Raw genomic sequence first — 21,343 nt, 5'->3', positions numbered from 1 at the left:
TAGTCCTGTGGATTAATGAGGCCGTCTCCTGACCCCCTCCCCTGTGGTCACCTTCCTTGGGGCAGGGCCTTGTCCTGGCTCATTCCTCTGTCTGTATGAGCCCTCGCACAGCTGGCATTAGGGACTGGTAGCTGGACAGACAGGTGGTCAAATGGATCAAAAATGTCTGTACAGACAGACTTGCCTGTGTCTCTGCGCTGGGGCTGAAAGTCCAATGTGCATGTGCATTTTCCCAGAGTCCGGTCCCAACTCTGATCATGACATTTCCAAGAAGGTGATGTAATGAGGTCAGTGGTGATGGTGAGGATGGTCATAACAATGACACTGGCTCTCGTTTGTCACGCTGTGGCCAGGTGCTGACACTGTGTGTGTTTTTATGTGTGCAATCTCATTTAATCCCCAAGACCGTATCAGAAATATGTCATCCCCATTTTACAGATGAGGAAATGGAGATGCAGAGAGGCTAAACATGTTGCCCAAAGTCACACAGTGGAAGTGTGTGGACTTGGGCTCAGGGGACTTTGACCCTGAAGCCAGTCATCCTGACCTCTGGGCTAGAAGGCATCAGAAGGAGTCAGGCATCCCTGGATTCGAATCATCTCAGTTCCATCCCAGAGAAGCCCCGGGACTTGGGCCAGCCTCCATCTCCTCATCTAGTTATCTGCAGCCCAGGACTTGTGGCCAAGGGCCATAGAATGTGCTAGCCAGAATTAGAGGCTTACTGATTGTCACTCCTCCCTTTCCTCGACAACACTGCCCCCCCCTGAACCCCAGGGTCATCCCCTGTGCCCCAGGCACCCTCCTCCCTGTTGGGGGCACTCAGTTCACACAGGCTCAAGTGGAGCCCGAATTCCTTGCCGGGCTTTCTGTGAGTGTGGTGGGTGGGGCTGGGGGTGGAGGAGCGGGCTGTGTTCCAGGGGCTTTGTGGGCATGGGCTGCCCCACTCAATGGCCACATTGTTTGGCCTGGAGCTCCAAGGTGTGGAGGTTCCGGGACTCCACCTACAGGCACAGGCAGCTGAGAAGCAGGAGACATTTTTGTGTTGACGGTTGTGTTTCTGGGGGGCTACCTCTGTCTGCTGATGGAGTGTCCCCAGCCCAGGGGACAGGACACCTCAGAGCAGAGAGGCCTGGGGGCTGATTGCAGCACCTACCCCTGCTTCCCCAGGAAGAAACAAGCCCAGAGTGGCAAAGGGGCTCGCCCATGGCCACACACTCCAACTGTCGCTGTGTCTTGGAGTCAGACACACCTGGCCTGGGTTTATAACCTGGTTCTGTCATTTTTGAGCTGAGTGGCTTTGGGTAAGTCCTTACCCCACCAAACCTCAGTTTCCCTATCTATATAGTAGGGATAAGTGTAACTGCTCACAGGACTAAGTAAAGGAATGCTCACACAGTGCCAGGTATGCATTAAGTGCTCAGTATGGTAGCCATCATCTCAACTCCTGGGTGGCAGAAGCGGGAGGGACTGGCTTGCTTTTGTCTTGCTTTCTTTGCAGAATCTGCTATCAGCTACGTTAGTCGTCTTTTGGCTGTTTTCCCCTGATTTCTGGGCATATTAAGGCCAATGAAATGTTTCATTCATGTTCATTCAGTGAACACTTAGTGATCATATATTATTAGATCCAGGCTCTGCTAATGGATATGAATGGACTTTTCTATAAACTGCTTATTCAGTGATAACATGACTTCAGTCATCTTAACCATAAAATGTCAACTTTGCAAATGGCCTTACAGCTGTTCGAAGCTTCATTTTCCAGGTGGGGAAACTGAGGCTCAAAGTAGGAAAGGGGTTAGGACAGTCCCACAGAAGGGCAGTGGCAGATCTGGGACTATGTTCAGACCTCCCAGCTCTGGCTTATTTAATTTTAGTTCCAGGATATGACCACCACTTATTTACTGAGCACTTTCTGTGTGCTCAGTACGGACGCCTTTTGGCCTCAGAAGGGCCAGGATGGTGAGGGACCCAGGCCCAGAGAACCGTGTGGTCACCAGGGTGTTGATACCTCACCTCCGGCTTGACTGCCTCAGTTGTCTCTTGGGGACTGTCAGGCTGTGACCTGCTGCCTGTGGGCTGTAAAAGTTAACATCTAAACCCAGTGGGTGGTCCACGCCCGCCCTTGTCTGGGCTGGGGCATCTTAGTTCCCTTATCTCCAGGTGAGCAAGCTCACTTGGTATGTGTGGCCTACAGTGGGGCCTAGTGAGGTCTGGAGCAAGGATAGAGAGGGAGGAGCCCTTTCTCCCCACCACACAGGGGCTGTGACTCAAGCTTTCTGTGGTTCCTCCTTGAGTCATGATGAAAGGGGATGGGATCACTGGGGGCAATGAACAGAGGCCACACTTGGCAGCCTAATAGGTCCCGGTTCTGGTCCTGGCACTGCCACTTCCTGTGTGTGTGACCTTAATCTCTCTGAGCCTCCATTTCCCCATATGTAAAATGGGAAGAAAATATCACCAAATGTTGATAATAATTGGTGACATTTATTGAGCATTAACTTACATGCTCAATGTGCCTGGCATACGTCATCCTGTCTAATCCTCACTAACCTTCATGAGGCATTGGCATTTTTTAGGATACCTTCCTCGAATAGTGAGCATGAGATAATCAAAGCCCTCGGCGTAGGGTCTGGCACTGCGTAGGCTCTCCATCCCCGTAAGTGTCGTGCATGGGGAAATTGAGGTAGACCCGCATTAACTGACTTGGCAACCACTTAGTTTGTGATGAGGTTGAGGGCATGAAGTGAGACTGTGGATGAAGCAGCTGCACACATGTGAGTGTGTGTGTGTGTTACCTAGAAGGTGGAAACCAGTTTGGCACAGCACCTTGGTGTTGATGTGTAGTCATGACCATTTGCTCTGATAGAGAGACAGTTTGTAATTCTGGCTCTGTCAGTCTGAAGGTTATTGAGCTGATGCTTCATTTGCACAGCTCCCAAGAAGTTTATATAGTAACTGGTTCCAGGGCAGCTCTGAGAAGACAGAGAAGGGAGAGATTACTTCTTGAATTGAGCTGCGCAGGTGTGTTGCTGGATGTATGTCATGTGCACAGACACTCTGCCGGGTGGGCTGATCACCCAGACAAACAGATCGGCCTCCTGAATTTGAACTCCAGGGCACAAGGGCTATTTTTCAGTGCTACATTCCCAGTGGCTAAAATGGTACAGATACAGGGTAGATGCCTGATACGTCCATGAATGAATGAACGAATGGATAAATGAGTGACTGGAGGGATGATGGGCCTGCCAGGATCACGTAGCAAGGCTGTGACCCTTAAGCTGCACCATGACAGCTGCTTAATCTAAACTGATGGGGAATCGAGGTAAACACAGGTTTCCAGTTCCCTTTGGCCTCCAGCCAGAGAAGAAAGCAGCGCTGATGGGCTGTCCCCCTTAGGGAGCCCTCTGAGCGACTGTGGGCTGATATCTCCAGGGAAACAAAGCTGGGAGTGCTGCAGAGGAAGGCCATTTGTGCAGGGACTTATCTGACAAAGGGCCTAGAAAAAGCCAGCACCTCCCTTAGCAGAATGCGCTACCTGTAGCACAGACCCACCTTCTGACACAGGGCAGGCGTGGCGACAAGCCTGGCTTGCGCGGCCTAGGTTCAAATCCCAGGTCTTGTACCACCTGTGGGTCCCAGAATGAGACAGGAGGGCAATTCCTACCTTAACAGGCTGAGTTGAAATCTTACAATAAAGATGTACCAGTAGGGAAGGTAGGCCCTGGTTGGGGAAGTCAAACCCAGGGACGAAATATGAGCTTTTGAGTCAAAGTACCTGGTTTCAGATCCTGATCTCACCTCTTAGGACCTTGACAAGTTACTGAATCTCTGCATACCTCAGTTTTTCTCATCTGGAATAAGGGGTGATAAATAACTCCTTGTGGGCCATTTCTGGCCTGCTGCCTGTTTGTAAATGAAGGGGGCCACACAATTGTGCCCATTCATTCAGGAGTCATCTCTGGTTGCTTCTGAGCTACTGCAGCAGAGTCTACTTGTGACAGAGAGAGAATGGCTGTAAAGTCATAAACATTTACTATCTATCCCTTACAGAAAAAGTTTGGTGACCCCTGATCTATAAAATGGGGATAATAACAATATTTGCCTTACAGAACTGTGTGAGGATTAAATGAGAAACAGTAAAGGACCTAGGACAAGGCTTGACAGTGTCACTAGTTTTTCTGAGCCGAAGAGCTCTTGGGTCATATATTCAGAGCCCTGCAGTCTGTTGTTCTCAGAGCCGACTGCTTCCCTTTCCCCGCCAGTGCTCCCTTCCCCAGCCCCTGGTGACTGCTAATCTCTGTCTCTATGGATTTGCCTATCCTGGGTGGTTTATATAAATGGAATAATATGTCGCCTGTTGTGTCTGACTTCTTTCATTTAGTATAAAGCTTTCAAGGTTCATCCATATTGTAGGATGTATCAGTGCTTCATGCCTTTTTATGACTGAGTGATATTCCATCATATAGATATGTCACAATTTGTTTATCCATTATCAGTTGATGGACATTTAATTATTTCCACTTTTTGGCTATTATGACTAATGCTGATATGAACATTTGTGTACAAGTTTTGGTGTGGATTTATTTTTCATTGTGGTGAAATACACATAATATAAAATTGGCCGTTTTAGCTATTTTTAAGTTTACAGTCAGTGGTATTAAGTACATTTACAATGTTGTGCAGCTATTGCCACCATCCATCTCTAGAAAAATATCTTTGCAAACTGAAACTCTGTATCCATTAAACACTAACTCCCCATTTTCCCCTCTCCCCTTGCCCCTGACAACCTCCAGTCTATCTTCTATTTCTGTGAATTTGGCTACTTTAGTATAGAAGTGTGTGTCTGTGTGTGTGTCTGTGTGTAGGGAAAGAGAGAGAGAGGGGGCAGGGGTAGATAGAGAGCAGGTAAGAGATGTATTTATGCTTTTGTGTCTAGCTTATTTCACTTTGGCATAATGTCCAAGGTTCATTCATGCAGTAGTGTGTGTCAGAATGTCCTTTATAAGGCTGAATAATATTCCATTGTATGTATACATACTTTACATTTTGTTTTTCCATTCATCTGTTGATAGTCACTTGGGTTGTTTCCATGTTTTAGGTATTGTGAATAATGCTGCTATGAACATTGGTATAGAGATACTTATTCAGTACCCGGATTTCATTTTTTTTGGGTATATATCCAGAAGTAGAATTGCCAGATCATAAGGCATTTCATTTTTAATGTTTTGAATTCTATTTTTAACTTCTTCAGGGATCACTAGCTGTCTTTCACACTGGTTACCCCATTTCATGTGCCCACCAGCAATGCACAAGGATCCTATTTCTCTGTACCCATGTCAACACTTGTTATTTTCTGTTTTTTCTTTCTTTTTTTTTTAAAAAGCCATTCTACTGGATATGAGGTGGTGTCACATTGTGGTTTTGATTTTCATTTCCATAATTAGTGAGGTTGAGCATCTTTTCATGTGTTTGTTGACTATTTGTATATCTTCTTTGGAAAAATGTCAATTCAGGTGTTGCCCCAAATTTTTTTTGTTATTGAGTTGTAGTTCTTTCTGTATTCTGGATATTATTCCCTTATCAGATATATGATTAGGAAATAGTTTCTCCCATTCTTTGGGTTGTCTTTTCACTCTGTTCATATTGTCCTTTGATGCACAAAAGTTTTATAAATTTTGATGTCCAGTTTATCTATTTATTTTTGTTGACTCTGCTTTTGGTATTATATAAAGAATCATTGCCATATCCAATGTCATGAAGCTTTTCCCCTATGTTTTCTTCTAAGAGTTATATAATTTTAGCTCTTAGATTTAGATCTTTGATCCATTTTGAGTGAATTTTAGTACACAGTGTAAGGCTTAAGGGTCTGTCTTCATTCTTTTGCAAGTGTGTTTTTATCCAACACCATTTCTTGAACACCATTTCTTGAAAAGGCTTTCCATTCTCCGTTGAATGGTCTTGTTATCCTTGTTGAAAATCATTTGATCATATATGCAAGGATTTATTTCTGGGCCCTCTTTCCATTGGTCCAGTGACCTCTCAGTAGTACCAAGTGTTTTGATTAACTGTAGCCTTGTGGTAAGTTTTGAAATCAGGAAGTATGAAATACCCAACTTTCTTTTTCAAGATTTTTTTTGGCTATTGAGGGACTTTTGATTTTCCATATGAATTTTAGGATGGATTTTTCAATTTTTGCAAAAGGTACCATTGAGTTTTGATTGGAATTGCACTGATTCTGTAAGTTGCATTGAGTAGTATTGATGTCTTAACAATATTAAGTCTTCCAATCCATGAATATGGAATGTCCCTTTATTTATTTGTTCTGTCTTTCACTTTGAGCAATGTCTTAACAGTTTTCAGGTACAAAGCTTTTGCCTTTGTGAAGTTTCTTCCTTCTTCCTAAGTATTTTTAAATACTTTCTTCTTTTTGATGCTCTTGAAAATGGAATTGTTTCCTTAATTTCCTGTTTGGATTATTCATTGTTAGTGTATAGAAACCCAACTAATATTTGTGTGATGTTTTATATCCTGCAACTTTGCTGAATTTACTTATTCTAACAATTTTTTTGTGGTGTGTATTTGTGATCTTAGAGGTTTTCTATGCAAACTGAGATAATTTTACGTCTCTTTCCAATTTGCTTTCTTTTTATTTCTTTTTCTTTCCTAATTGTTCTGGCTAGGATTTCCAGTACTTTGTTGAGTAGAAGTGAAGAAAGTGGGCTTCCTTATCTTGTTCCTGTTCTTAGAGGAGAAGCTTTCAGTCTTTTACCATTGAGTATGATGAATTTTCCAAATATGGCCTTTGATATGTTGAGGTAATTTTTTCTGTTCCTAGTTTGTTGAGTGGTTATCTTTAACACCCTATTACAAACGGGTTTTAATTTTGTTTAATGCTTATTCTGCATCAATTGAGATGATCGTGTGGTTCCCCACCCCCCTTCATCCTTTTACTGTGGTGTATTACATTGACTAGTTTTTGTGTGTTAAACCTTCCTTGCTTCCAAGAATAAATCCCACTTGGTCATGGTGTATAATCCTTTTAATATACTGCTGAATTTGATTTGGTAGTATTTTGTTGAAGATTTTTGCATCAGTATTCATCAGGGATATTGGCCTGTAGTTTTATTTTCTTGTGTCTTTGGATTTGATATTGGGGATATGCTGTCCTCATAGAATGAATTAGGTAGTGTTAATTTTTTGGAAGAGGATAAGAATGTTTTATTGAATTAATAATAAAGCCATATCGTCATGGGCTTTTCTTTGCTGGTAGGGTTTTTTTAAATCACTGATTCAATATCCTTATTAGTTATGTGTCTATTAAGATTTTCAACATGGTTCAGTCTTGGTAGATTGTGTGTTTCTAGGAGTTTGTCTATTTCATATAGGTTATCCAATTTGTTGGCATACAATTGTTCATAGTACTGTCTTTTTTTTTCTGGTGAATATTTATATCTTTTATAGCATACTTTCCATGAAGTATTGAATTATTAGGGTCACAAAGCTTGCATCTCTTTACTCTGGATCCCTTCTCAAGCCTTTCTGAAATAAAGTTTAAAGGAAGTAGGGAGATAAGGGGGAAGGAAACTCTGTTCTGTTACAAATAAGTGTGGTCAGCAAATCAGTTAACATTGACCTCATTTCTAAACCAACGCTTTTGCCCTTTGAAACCTTTAAAGGCATTTTATTGTTTGGTTCTTGGACTTCAGTTGTCTTGAAGGCTTAGCTCAAAACTCTTTCCTCCTTCATGATGCCTTTTTGCACCTCGTGGACCCACCTCCTCCTGTGCCTGCCCCTACTGCTGCACACAGACACATTCAGAATTTGTACCTTTTAGTGTCTCACTTAATTTTTTTTTTTTGAGAGGGCACCTCATATTTATTGATCAAATGGTTGTTAACAACAATAAAACTCTGTATAGGGGACTCAATGCTCAATGTTCAATCATTAATCCACCCCAAGCCTAATTCTCGTCAGTCTCCAATCTTCTGAAGCATAACGAACAAGTTCTTACATGGTGAACGAATTCTTATGTAGTGAATAAGTTCTTACATGGTGAACAGTACAAGGGCAGTCATCACAGAAACTTTCAGTTTTGATCACATATTATGAACTATAAACAATCAGGTCAAATATGAATATTCGTTTGATTTTTATACTTGATTTATATGTGAATCCCACATTTCTCCCTTATTATTATTATTATTATTATTATTTTTAATAAAATGCTGAATTGGTAGGTAGATGCAAGATAAAGGTAGAAAACATAGTTTTAGTGTTGTAAGAGAGCAATTGTAGATGATCAGGTGTGTGCCTGTAGACTAAGTGTGAATCCAAGCTAGACACGGGCAATAAAACATCCACAGATGCAGAAGATTTCTCTCAAAACAGTGGGGATGAGGTTCTAAGCCTCACCTCTGTTGATCCCCAATTTCTCACCTGATGGCCCCCCTGCGACTGTGCCTGTCTTAGGTTGTTCCTCCCTTGAGGAATCTTACCTGTCTCTGGCTCATAGTACTCTCTTATAATATATTTTTTTTGTAAAATCAGTAGTAATGTCCCCACTTTCATTCCTGATATTAGTAATCTGTATCCTCTCTTTTGTTCTTCATGAATCTGGATGAGAGACATATTATTTTTTATTATCTTAGATATGTATCTAGGAGTGGACTTGCTGGAATATATGGTAATGCTATGTTTAACATTTTGAGGAACTGCCAGACTGTTTTCAGCATTTTATGTCCCGACCATCTATGTGTGAGGGTACAGATTTGTCCATATCCTTGTCAACACTGTTGTCCATCTTATTAATTTTAGCTGTCCTAGAGGCATGAAGTAGTATCTCATGGTGATTTTGTTTTGAATTTCTCTAATGAACAGTGATGATAAGCATTTTTTCATCTGCTTATTGGCCAGTTATATATCTTTTTTGGAGAAACATCTATTCAAATATTTTACCCATTTTTAAATTGTGTTATTTGTCCATATAATGTTGAGCTATGAGAGTTCTTTATATATTCTTGGATACTAGTCTCTTATCAAATATATGGTTTTCAAATTGTTTTCTTATTCTGTGGGTTGTCTATTCACTTACAAAAGCTTTTATTGTTGATCAAGTCCAACACATTTATTTTTTCTTTTTTTGCTCATGCTTTTGGTATCATTTCTGCCTACTTGACCTTTACTAATCCCCACATAAGCCCATGACACACACTAGAGGCCTTCAAAGTGGTTTTTTTTTTAAGATTAGAGGATTTTAACATAATTACATTTATATTTACTTTTTTATAAAATTCTTATTGACCTAGACTCCATCTGTCTCTGTCCAACTATCTGTAATAATGCAAATCCGTACAGCCCCTGCAAATACCCAGGGCTTCTCAAACCATCTCTTGGTAAAGGCTCACCAGGATGGTCTTACATCCTACTGAAGCCCTTAGCTCTTTGGTTAGAGGCAGGAAGAAAAAGAAACACTGATGATGAAGTTCAGGTTAATAAGCAGCAGAAAAGATGGTAATTCTGCCAATTTGCCTCCAAGATTTCTCTCTCATCATTTTACATTCGGATTTTACTAAAGGGGAGAGAGAGATGGCTTCAACGTCCAGATCTCTTGCTCTTTTGTGAATTCCTGTGGAGGAGTGGTTCTCAAGTATAGCCAGGGGGTCAGTGGCACATCCCTAGGGCATTTTTTAGGAATGCAGATTCTTGGACCACACACCAGACCTACAGAGTCAGAAACTCTGGAGTAGGCCCAGAATCTGTCTCTGTTTTTTGTTTTATTAAAGAATCATTGATATGCAATCTTATGAAGGTTTCACATGAACAACATTGTGATTTCAACATTCACCCATATTATCAAGTCCTCGCTACCCCCCTACCCTTTCATTGCAGTCACTGTCTATCAGCAGAGTAAGATGTTATAGAGTCATTACTTGTCTCTTCCATGCTGTACTGCCTTCCCTGTGGCCTACCTATATTGTGATTGGTAATTGTAGTGCCCCTTAATCCTCAGTCCCTCCCCTTTGGTAACCACTAGTCCCTTCCTTGAGTCTGTGATTCTGGGAGTCTGCTGCTATTTTGTTCCTTCATTTTGCTTCGTTGTTATACTCCACAAATGAGTAAAGTCATTTTGTACTTGTCTTTCTCCGCCTGGCTTATTTCATTGAGCATGACACCCTCTAGCTCCATCCATGTTGTTGCACATGGCAGGATTTGTTTTCTTCTTATGGCTGAATAATATTCCATTGTGTGTACGTACCACCTCTTCTTTATCTGTTTATCTGCTGATGTACCTTTAGGTTGCTTCCATTTATTGGTTATTGTCAATAGTGCTGCGATAAACATATGGGTGCATATGTCTTTTTGAATCTGTGATCCTGTTTTCTTAGGGTAAATTCCTAGGAGTGGAATTCCTGGGTCAAATGATATTTCTATTTTCAGTTTTTTGAGGAACCTCCATACTGCTTTCCACAGTGGTTGAACTAATTTACATTCCCACCAGCAGTGTAGGAGGGTTCCCCTTTCTCCACATCCTTGCCAGCATTTGTTTTTGTTTGTCTTTTGGATGTTGGCCATCATAACTGGTGTGAAGTGATATCTCATTGTGGTTTTAATTTGCATTTCTTTGATGATTAGTGATGTGGAGCATCTTTTCATGTGCCTATTGGCCATCTGAATTTCTTCTTTGGAGAAGTGTCTGTTCAGATCCTCTGCCCATGTTTTAATTGGGTTATTTGCTTTTTGGGTGTTGAGGCATGTGAGCTCTTTATTTATTTTGTATGTCAATCCCTTATCAAATATGTCATTTACAAATATATTCTCCCATACTGTAGGATGCCTTTTTGTTCTACTGATGGTGTCCTTTGCTGTACTGAAGCTTTTTAGTTTTATGTAGTCCCCATTTGTTCATTTTTGCTTTTGTTTCCCTTGCCCAAGGAGATGTGTTCAGGAAAATCTTGCCCATGTTTATATTCAAGAGATTTTTGCCTATGTTTTCTTCTAAGAGTTTTATGGTTTTCATGACTTATGTTCAGGTCTTTCTTCCATTTTAAGTACCTTTTTGTGTATGGGGTTAGACAATAATCCAGTTTCATTATCTTTATAGCTGTCCAGTTTTGCCAACATCATTTGTTGAAGAGGTTGTCTTTTCCCCACTGTATATCCATGGGTCCTTTATCATATATTAATTGACCATATATATGTGCGTTTGTATCTGGGCTCTCTATTCTGTTCCATTGATCTATGGGTCTGTTTTTGTGCCAGTACCAAATTCTTTTGATTACTGTGGCTTTGTAGTAGAGCTTGATGTTCGGAAGTGTAATCCCCCAGCTTTGTTCTTCCTTCTCAGGATTGCTTTGGCTATTTGGGGTCTTTTGTGGTTCCATATGAATTTTAGAATTATTTGTTCTAGTTTATTGAAGAATGCTATTGATATTTTGATATCGGTAATTTGCTTTGGGCAGGATGGCCATTTTGATAATTTTAATACTTCCTATCCATAAGCATGGGATAGATTTCCATTTATTGGTGTTTTCTTTAATTTCTCTTGTGAGTACCTTGTAGTTTTCAGAGTATACGTCTTTCACTTCCTTGGTTAGGTTTATTCCTAGGTATTTTGTTCTTTTGATACAGTTGTTTTCCTGATTTCTCTTTCTGCTAATTTGTTGTTAGTATATAGGAATGCAACAGATTTGTGTGTATTAATTTTGTATCCTGCAACTTTGCTGAATTCAGTTATTAATTCTAATAGAGTTCTGGTGGATTCTTTAGGGTTTTCTGTGTATAATATGTTGTCTGCAAATAGTGACAGTTTAACTTCTTCCTTACCAGTTTGGATGCCTTTTATTTCTTTGTGTTGTCTGATTGCTATGGCTACCTGACCTGTAGTACTATGTTGAATAAAAGTGGGGAGAGTGGGCATCCTTGTCTTGTTCCTGATCTTAGAGAAAAAGCGTTCAGCTTTTCGCTGTTAAGTATGATGGTAGCTGTTGGTTTGTCATATATGGCCTTTATTATGTTGAGGTACGTACCCTTTATACCTATTTTGTTGAGTTTTTATTGTGAATGGATGTTGAATTTTTGTCAAAGGCTTTTCAGCATCTATTGAGATGATCATCTGATTTTTGTCCTTTTTGTTGATGTGATATATGATGTTGATGGATTTTCAAATATTGTACCATCCTTGCATTCCTGGAATAAATCCCATTTGGTCATGATGGGTGATCTTTCTGATGTGTTTTTGAATTTGGTTTGTTAATATTTTGTTGAGAGTTTTTGCATCTATATTTATCAGGGATATTGGTCTGTAATTTCCTTTTTTTTTTTGTGGTTTCTTTGTCTGGTTTTGGTATTAGAGTGATGCTGGCCTTATGGAATGAGTTTGTATTTTTGGAATAGTCTTGTGCTTTTTGGAATACATTAAGAAGGATGGCTATTAGCTCTTCTTTAAATGTTTAGTAAAATTCAGCCGTGAATCCATTTGGGCCAGAGGTTTTGTTCTTAGGTAGTTTTTTGACTTACCAGTTCTATTTCATTGCTGATAATTGGTTTGTTCAGATATTCAGTTTCTGTCTGGGTTGGTCTTGGAAGGTTGTATTTTTCTAGAAGTTGTCCATTTCTTCTAGGCTATCCAATTTTGGCATATAATTTTACGTAGTATTCTCTAATAATTCTTTGTATTTCTGTGATGTCTATTATGATTTTTTCCTTTTTCATTTCTGATTTTATTTTATTTTATTTTATTTTATTTTTTTTTGGTATTTCAGATAATTTTTTTTTTTTTTTTTTTTGAGAGGGCATCTCTCATATTTATTGATCAAATGGTTGTTAACAACAATAAAATTCAGTATAGGGGGGTCAATGCTCAATGTACAATCATTAATCCATCTCAAGCCTAATTCTCGTCAGTCTCCAATCTTCTGAAGCATAACGAACAAGTTCTTACATGGTGAACGAATTCTTACAGAGTGAATAAATTCTTACATGGTGAACAGTACAAGGGCATTCATCACAGAAACTTTCGGTTTTGATCATGCAATATGACCTATAAACCATCAGGTCAAATATGAATATTCATTTGATTTTTGTACTTGATTTATATGTTGATCCCACATTTCTCCTATTATTATTATTATTTTTATTTTTAATAAAATGCTGAAGTGGTAGGTAGATGCAAGATAAAGGTAGAAAACATAGTTTAGTGCTGTAAGAAGGCAAATGTAGATGATCAGATGATCAGGTGTGTGCCTATGGACTAAGTATTAATCCAGGCTAGACAAGGGCAGCAAGACATCCACGGATGCAGAAGATTTCTCTCAAAGCAGGGGGGGTGAGGTTCTGAGCCTCACCTCTGTTGATCCCCAAATTCTCACCTGATGGCCCCCCTGCGACTGTGCCTGTCTTAGGTTGTTCCTCCCTTGAGGAATCTTACCCGTCTCTGGCTAACCAGTCATCTTCCAGGGCCATACAGGGAAATGTAAAGTTGGTAAGTGAGAGAGAAGCCATATTGTTTGCAAAGGTTAGCTTTTTACTTCTTTGCAGATTTATGCCCTGTGGCTTCTATGCCCAGCACTTGTCTCGAGGTATCTTTACCACCTGGAGGAATTATGATACTCGGTAAATTCGATATGAGGCACGAATTCTATTTAAGGTTTGTAATTAGGAAGGAAGAAGAAAAGCTATAGATGTAGCATATGAAGGAAACTTGGGAGGATTGATTATTTCTTTGACATATCTTCTTGTATAGTACCTTAAGTATGTATAGGTTTTAAACTACTAACTAATTTGCACACACATATTAACATAATAGGAATACGGTGACATAAACAAAGCAAATCTATAATTACCAGCCATCTCCAGTGAAGCCAAGAAAACCATTTAGGCACCCTAGGCATTTGTGAAAATTTATCTATGATATGATGGATATTTTCCAACTGTACTTGAACCATCAGACAAATTAAAGCAGCCCATTTCTGGGATCTGTTCACATCCCATATGTTCTTTTAACCATAGATAGTCTATAGTCATGAGATTTTGGGGTGCTACAACTTGCACCCCTCCCAACTCCTGGTTGAGTTCCAACAGTACAGATCCAGTCAAATTCGTTGTCTCACTGTATGCACATGCCAGCCTAGACATCTCCCTCCTCCTTCTTATGGCAAGTCCAGGAGACGGTGGGCTGGATGCAGCCACAACCGCAGCATCGTCTGGATCCCTGTGGAGGCTTTTTGATGATCATCCCCCGGCACGAGTCCTCCAGAGAGTGCTGATGCCGGAAGCTCCTCCTCATATCGTATCTTAGTTCATTTTCTGGGTATCCAAGCTAGGCCTTGATCTTCTGCGTAGAAACAAACAGACCCTTTGCCCACACTTTGACATGCCCTCTATACCACTGTGCAGAACTCATTGGAGGTCAGCACACAGTAACTGCTTTTTTTTTTTTTTTTTTTTAATTAAGAGTTATTCTGATTTTATTTATGTGAGAATCTGTTTAAACAAGCCTTCTAAGTGCTTCTGATGTGTGCATAAGTTGGAGAACTCCTGGGGTAATGTTTTCAGCCTGCACCAACTAGAGATTCCTAGGAAATCTTATTTGCCCAACAAGATGGCATCATCTTCCTCTCTCATTGCCCTAATTCATCCTCATTGTCTCTTGTCAAATGTTAGATCAGATGCTTTGAGTAACAAGTAACAGAAAATATCAACTCTAACCTAAAGAACAAAAAGTAATTGGCTTGTGTATTCTATTTGAAAAGTGCAGAGGGAGGTCAGGTTTGAAGCAGGCATCTGTTACACCATGATTCTCTCTGCCCTCGTCTTTGTATCAGCTTTGTCTTCACACTGGCTTCCTTCGTGGTTACAAGGTGGCTGCCTGTAACTGTCAGGGCTGTGTGCTTCCTAATTGGCCTCAAAGGGAGACATCATGGCATCCTACACCATCAAGCAGAACTTACCAGCTTTGCTCTGATTTGAACAGCCCTGAACTAACAACCATCAGGGCAAAAGGCAGAGAATATCCCTGGCTGGTTTAGGCTCTGCCTGCCTGCTGCGGATGAAGCAAGTCCTACCCAGCTTTCATGGCTGTTTCCCAAAGAGGAAGGAAGAAGTCAGTGTGTGTAGGGGGAAAGCAGCCATGAAGCCCAGGGAACCAGGGTAGATAAAATGGTCAAACCCACTGCTCCCCTGCTTTCCCAGTCTCCAGAGAGGGATTTCCTAAAGCAGAAACCTGTTTCTAACACCCCTTGTTAAAACCCTTTGGTGCTTCTCCCCAGACATAAGCACACAGAGCTCTCAGGATAAAGTTCATACTTCAGGATGTTCAAATTCGAGTTCCATTTGACCTTTCTGACCTGCTCTCTTCCCGTCCTTTGAACCCCATGGAACATTGTACCATTCCCCTTTCCATATACTCTTCTGTGCTGCCCTGTCTCTGTACTCTTGTATTTCTTCCTGGAATGTCCTTGTCCTTCACTCGGCAAATTTGCCCTTCAAAAGCCCAGCCTGGATGTCTCCTCCTCTGGGAAGCCCTCCAGGACAGCTTTAGGCCAGGTTAACCACTGCTGTCATAGGCTTCTGGGTAACGTAGTCACATTGGGACTGAACCTCTCACCTCTGTATCTGCCTTTGCCATGGTCTTCGGGCAGGGACTTGTCTGATCGTTGTTGTGGGTTCCCAGTCCCCAGTCTTGTCATAGAGTAGGAGCTCAAATGGTGTTTGTTGATGGAGTACTACTTTTATGGCCCCGCTCTGCCTAGCAATGTGGGGTCCCTCGTAGAAACTCAGTTGATAATTGTTGATGGATTAAACTGATCACAACCCTCAGTTCTCCATGTCCTGAGAAAACCCTGAGCCACAAGTTGCTTGCTGCCCTCTCAAAGGAGCATGAAAGGGCTGAGCCAGTCAGATTTGGAGCTTGGTGAGGGCTTAGAGGCCTTCAGGTTCACACTGAGGAACCCTCAGAGGAGCCTCTTTTCATCCCAGGACACTGTGGGCAAGACCTGCCGGGGCTGGGTAGGCATAGGTACCCCTTCCCTCTTCAGGTGGGTAGAAACCTATGTAGCAGCCAGGGCTTATTTTAGGCCAGTTCTTTCCATTAAAATTTTTAGAAACTACTAATACAAAACTTTATGACATATTCCTTGAGTCAAACATAGAAGACAAACACAGATCACTTGTATTTCTTCCTTGGGCACTGATGTATGTGATTCCATTTTCCTTTCTGACCATGCATATTTAGTAACTTCCTAAGGCATTGAGATAATTATTTTATTTTTATTTATTACTATTTTATTTATTGAGATTATTTTGTTACTGAAACCCTGTGCATGTCTATAAAAGTTTCCTGCAGTTCTGCCACTGACTGAAAGGTAAAGTGTTAAGGCACATGTAGTAGAATCCAGTAAAGATCACGAAAGCATCACTTTTTTGTTGTTGTTGCACCAATCACATGAAAGGCACTAAGATCTGAAACCCTTTAACCTGAAAGGAAGAAAACAAAAACCAACCACTTTTCATATAAAAAGAAAAAAAACCAAATCATATGTTGCCATGTGTGAGAATAGAGTCAGGCAATATTTACACAAAGGTTCACAGCATTTTGACACATACTCTGATTAATAGTAAGGACTGCTATTTCATAAAAGTTTCGAACTTCTGCAGTACAGATACAGGGCAGTCATTTCCTAAAAATGCTTCACTGGGTCCATACTCAAATTGGGAAATACGGATTTAATCCTGGCTTAGAACCAAAAGTTGGTGCACTTATTCATGGGAATAAAACCAAAGCTAATCTCCAGCTTCCCAGCAGCCAAAGCACAAATAAATAAATAAACGAAAGGAAGCACAAGGGGTCATGGAGCTCTCGAAATGCAGGAGAGAAAGCAGACCAGACTGGCAGAAGCTCAGGCTTTCTGAGGGCTGCACTCCGGAGGGGACGGGGCGTGGGGAGCTTGGGTAAGGACGTTGTGTAAAGGGTGGTTTCGCTCACAGATGCAGTAACCGCCTGGGCTTGGCCACTTCTCACACTGACTCCTTGACCGCAACTGCAGTTGTGCTGATAAACTGTAGTTCTGGGAAGGCAAGTTTTTGTAGGAAACCTAAATAACATGGGTCTGAGTGTGATGCTTTCTGGTGATTTTGTTTGGTAGAGATTCAAGAAACACATGTTAATTGGTGTGGCTTTCAGGTTGTGCTTTTCATGTTGAAAGTCTTATTTAGCTGTCTTGATGGTGCTGCAGATAGAGATGATTAGTGCCATTTTAGATGAAGAAATGAGGCTCAGGGAGATAAAGTGATTTACCCAAGGTCACATAGCCAATTAAATGGCATTATCAGAACTTGAACTCAAGTCGCTGACATTTTCCTTTTTAACGGCACCCTGTTAGAGGAGGGGAAGTGGCTGAGCCTGTGGTGTTCTCACTGAGTGAGTGAGGCCTGGGTCTTTTGCTTTATGAATACCATCTCATCTGACCCTCACAGTAATTCTGGAGGGTCTGTAGTATATCCATTTTGCAGAGACATAGGTAATTGCCCAAGGCCACACAGATATTAGGTGTGGAGAAGCTCTACAGGGGTTCTTAACCTGGGTTTGGTGGTGGGACTTAAGGGTGTGCAAGAATTTAATGCAATTGCATGCAAACACTTGTTTGTATTTGCATTTTTCTGGGTGAGAGAAAAGAGGATAGCTTTCATGGAGTCTCAAAAAAACAATACAGAAACAAAAAGCCCCCAAACCTCTGTGCTCATGGTTTGCTCAATAGTAACAGCTCATACTGGCCGAGCTCCACCCGGGTACCTGTCACTCAGTAAGGCCTGGATGACCTCATTCCTGTGGGGTGTGGGTATGTATGCCCCCATCTTAGGGGCTGCTCAGCTATTAAGTGGCCTTGTTTAATGACAGGTTTTTCTTCTTTTCCATCAGTGTCTCTGGTGGCTGGTCTTTTTCTAGCAGTTAGTAAGACTTTTTGTCCTTTTGTGGAGCTGAAAATTCTTAAAAGGCAAAGTGACATGCTGTACTTCAAGAGAGCAATGCCTGTGTCCAGGTCATTCCTGTTCCCTGACCCCTAGGAATAAGCCTCGTTCGTTGGTGGTTGGTTAAATGAACCTGTGAGTAAATGAGTGAGTGGGTAAGAGAGTGGAAGAAAGTAATACCTCTTCCCTACTGCTCTGGGTTGCAAGGACATTAATCTATCTCTGATGGCTTTTACTCTGGGTGATGGCTGCTGTAGTGTTAGAGAGAAGTCCTGGGAGAGCTGAGGCCAGGCCCAGTGTTCTGATGGCCAGGCAAGATCAGAGGGACTATAGGAGCCTCAGAGGCAATGCTCATCCCCCTGGCAGGCAGTGGTGTGCGAGCACGCGGGTGTGCCCTTATGTAACTCTCGCCCATGGCACGTAGCGTTCCACAGACCTGCCTCATAGCCCTGTCTGCTGCCCCGGCCTAGGAGGGAGGGCCAGCACTGTTTTGCTGTTCCTACTATCTGGCGCCTATAGTGTCCCTGGCCCAGTTTAAACCCCCTTGCTTGACCTTCTGTCGTTTCTTGTATCCAGATGGGGCTTGTCCCCCTAAAAACAGCCCAGTACTGGGGCCCAGTTAAAGCAACAGTGTCAGCATCCCCATCTTATAGCTGAGAAAACAGGCTCAGTGACTTGCCCAGCCCACAGCCAGTGGCAGGGGGCCTGGGACTTGGGTCCAGCCGTGCATCACTGCATCCTCATATTTGCTGGAAGGCTGACTGCAAGCTGGAGGCCTTATCCAAACGCTGAGGCCACTCCTCCCTCTTCTGGCTGGAGAGCCGACTCTGGCCCAGTGGGTCATGGTGAGGTTTTCTCTCTTGCTAATGAAGCAAGTGGGCCTTTTTAACCTCCCCATGGACAGTGTGTCTGCCTCTGTTGAATGTGATTGGAGGGACTTTACACCAAGAAAGGGCCAGAAGCTGGGAGGAGAGTCTGGGAGTCTGTCCTGAAGTTTGCAATGCTTCCTTCTCCCTTCCTTACCCACCTGGATTAAGGAAAAAGAGAAAAAGCATCCTTGCACATGTGATAAGAGCCCAGAGTGGGATAGAGTAAAGATGGGAATGAACCAGAGGGGACGGGGGGTGGATAGGTACCCATGGTACTTTTTTACTGTATTTGTCCATTAGCATCATCCCCTGCACTGGGCTGAGAGACTGTTGCAGGCCTGGGTCTGGTTGTTTTCCCAGGCCTGGTACCTGCTGTGTGTATGTTGAGCGAATGAATGGATGAAAGACCTGGGTCCCGAAAGCCTGCTTTTCAGGCCCAGACCTGCCACTAGGCCATCTGTGGCCTTGGTCAGTCCATCCCCTTCTCAGGCCTCGGTGTCTCTACCTGAGCTGGGCTTCAAGGCCCTGATGTCCTGAGCCATGAGGGCCTTGGGCTCTGAGAGATGAAGGGTGGCAGGAGATGCGTGCTGGGATTCCTAGAGGACTGGGCCAGCTTGTGTGCGGGTGGAAGGTGTTCCCTGGCCCTGCTGGCTGTGGCGCATTAGGAAATGGGGCTGCAGGCTGGAGGGGAAAAGGAGGATGCAGGCTTGGCTGAAAGGTGGTTCCCCAAAGCTGTGGGTCTCTGTGGCAACTTAGCTTTTTTTCTGGAAAATGAAGTGTCCCAGCAGCATCTCTGGGCCTGGGACAGGTGCCGACTGCACAGGTCCTGGGGCAGGGGGAGGAGAGGCCACGGGCAGGGCGTTGGGTCCTGGCCCATCCTGCCTGGGCTGCGGTGGGGGCTGGGGCTCGCCCACCTTGTGCACTGTATCGTCCTGCTCATAATCACTTGGCCTTGTGTTTCCCGCAGATCATGATCGAGTTCTGTCCCGGGGGAGCTGTGGATGCCATCATGCTGGGTGAGTCTTCCATGGTCCTGGTGTGTGGTGCTGGGTGTAGCTCTGTCTAGGGTGGATGTCCTTTGGTCCCACACCCCTGGAGTTCGTGTGGCCTATTTGAGCACCTGTCCACTCTGTCCCCTTTTGGGAGTAGATGTTATATTCTTGGAAGGTAGGACACTTGCTGGAAGACCTAACACTTCCTGTTCAAAAAGCATGTGGCCTTGTGCTGGTCTCTCCCCACCTCGAGACTTCTGGGCCATAAGTGGATGTGAGGCCTTTGTCCAACTGCACAGCATTCTTAGGATGTGAAAATGAGACACCTGATGGAGAGTCCTTGAAAAGTGGGGACCCCACCAATTTCGTAAGACCTCAGTGGGGATATCGTCAGGTCATGATGTCCCAGGCAAGCTCGACAGTAACTGGAAAATAGGTACTAGTCATCACCACTGTTCAGTGATCACTTACTGCATGCTAGAGCATTGGTGGCTGCGTTCACCTATTATCCTCGTGTATAAAATTGGAAAGAGTGTTAGGTTTTATTCTTGATCAGACTAATATAATACTTAGAGAGGTTAAGGAGCTGGACCAGAGGCACACAGCAGAACTGAGATGTGGGCCAAGGTCTTGTCAGTCTTGTCATTCTGGAGCGTCTGAGACCTCCCAGGTTCTGGGGTCAGGAACAGGGTTCTGGGGTAGCTCTGGAGAGGAGAGGCCCTCAGCATAATGTAACACCATGCAGCCTCTTTTTTATTGAGAGAAGTCTCACATCTGTGCTGTCCTTTTCATTCTGAGCTACGGAAATGCTGGCCTTTCTTGCAGAGCCCCTGGCCACGCCCAGAGTTCCCAGATAGGTAAATGACAGTAGGGAGGAGGATGTGGGCACTTGTGATAGGCCCTTGGATATGCCTTCTCAGCAGAGACGGCCTTCAGAGATTTTCATTGTTCTGGGTAGAGTCTAACAAAATTAAAATGGTGGTGTTGCAGGAGTCGAGACTCTCTTGGTTATAAGGAGTCCAAGACTGTTCAAACTAGTTTAGGGAAAAAAAAATGTTGGGGGGTGTAGGAGGGGAAGGAGGATTTATTTGCACAAATATCTGAGAAATTATAGTGTCTGGCTTCAGGACCATCTTCATCTAGGTGTTTTTAAAAAAGTTGCTGTAATAATTTGTTTTCTTATGGATGGAGCTGGAGGATATTATGCTCAGTGAAATGAGCCAGGCAGAGAAAGACAAGTACCAAATGATTTCCCTCATTTGTGGAGTATAACAACAAAGCAAAACTGAAGGAACAAAATAGCAGCAGACTCAGAGACTCCAAGAAGGGACTAGCAGTTACCAAAGGGGAGGGGTGTGGGAGGGCGGGTGGGGAGGGAGGGAGAAGGGGATTGAAGGGCATTATGTTGAAGGGGATTGAAGGACATGGTGTGGGGGTCATGGGGAAGACAGTGTAGCACAGAGAAGGCAAATAGTGAATCTGTGGCATCTTACTACACTGATGGATAGTCACTGCAATGGG

General features: G+C 42.8%; 1 protein-coding gene across 1 annotated transcript in view; it reads left to right on the top strand.

Annotated features, from left to right (window-relative positions):
• Positions 1-21,343, top strand: part of STK10 (serine/threonine kinase 10) — a 125,130-nt gene that overhangs the window by 31,865 nt on the left and 71,922 nt on the right. The window contains exon 3 of the mRNA XM_073232215.1: positions 19,798-19,846. Coding sequence (XP_073088316.1) covers positions 19,798-19,846 — 49 coding nt within the window. The remainder of the gene's footprint in view (positions 1-19,797; positions 19,847-21,343) is intronic.

This window comes from Manis javanica, chromosome 1 (genome assembly GCF_040802235.1).
Source record: "Manis javanica isolate MJ-LG chromosome 1, MJ_LKY, whole genome shotgun sequence".
NCBI lineage: Eukaryota > Metazoa > Chordata > Mammalia > Pholidota > Manidae > Manis > Manis javanica.
This window is presented reverse-complemented; position numbering and strand designations above follow the sequence as displayed.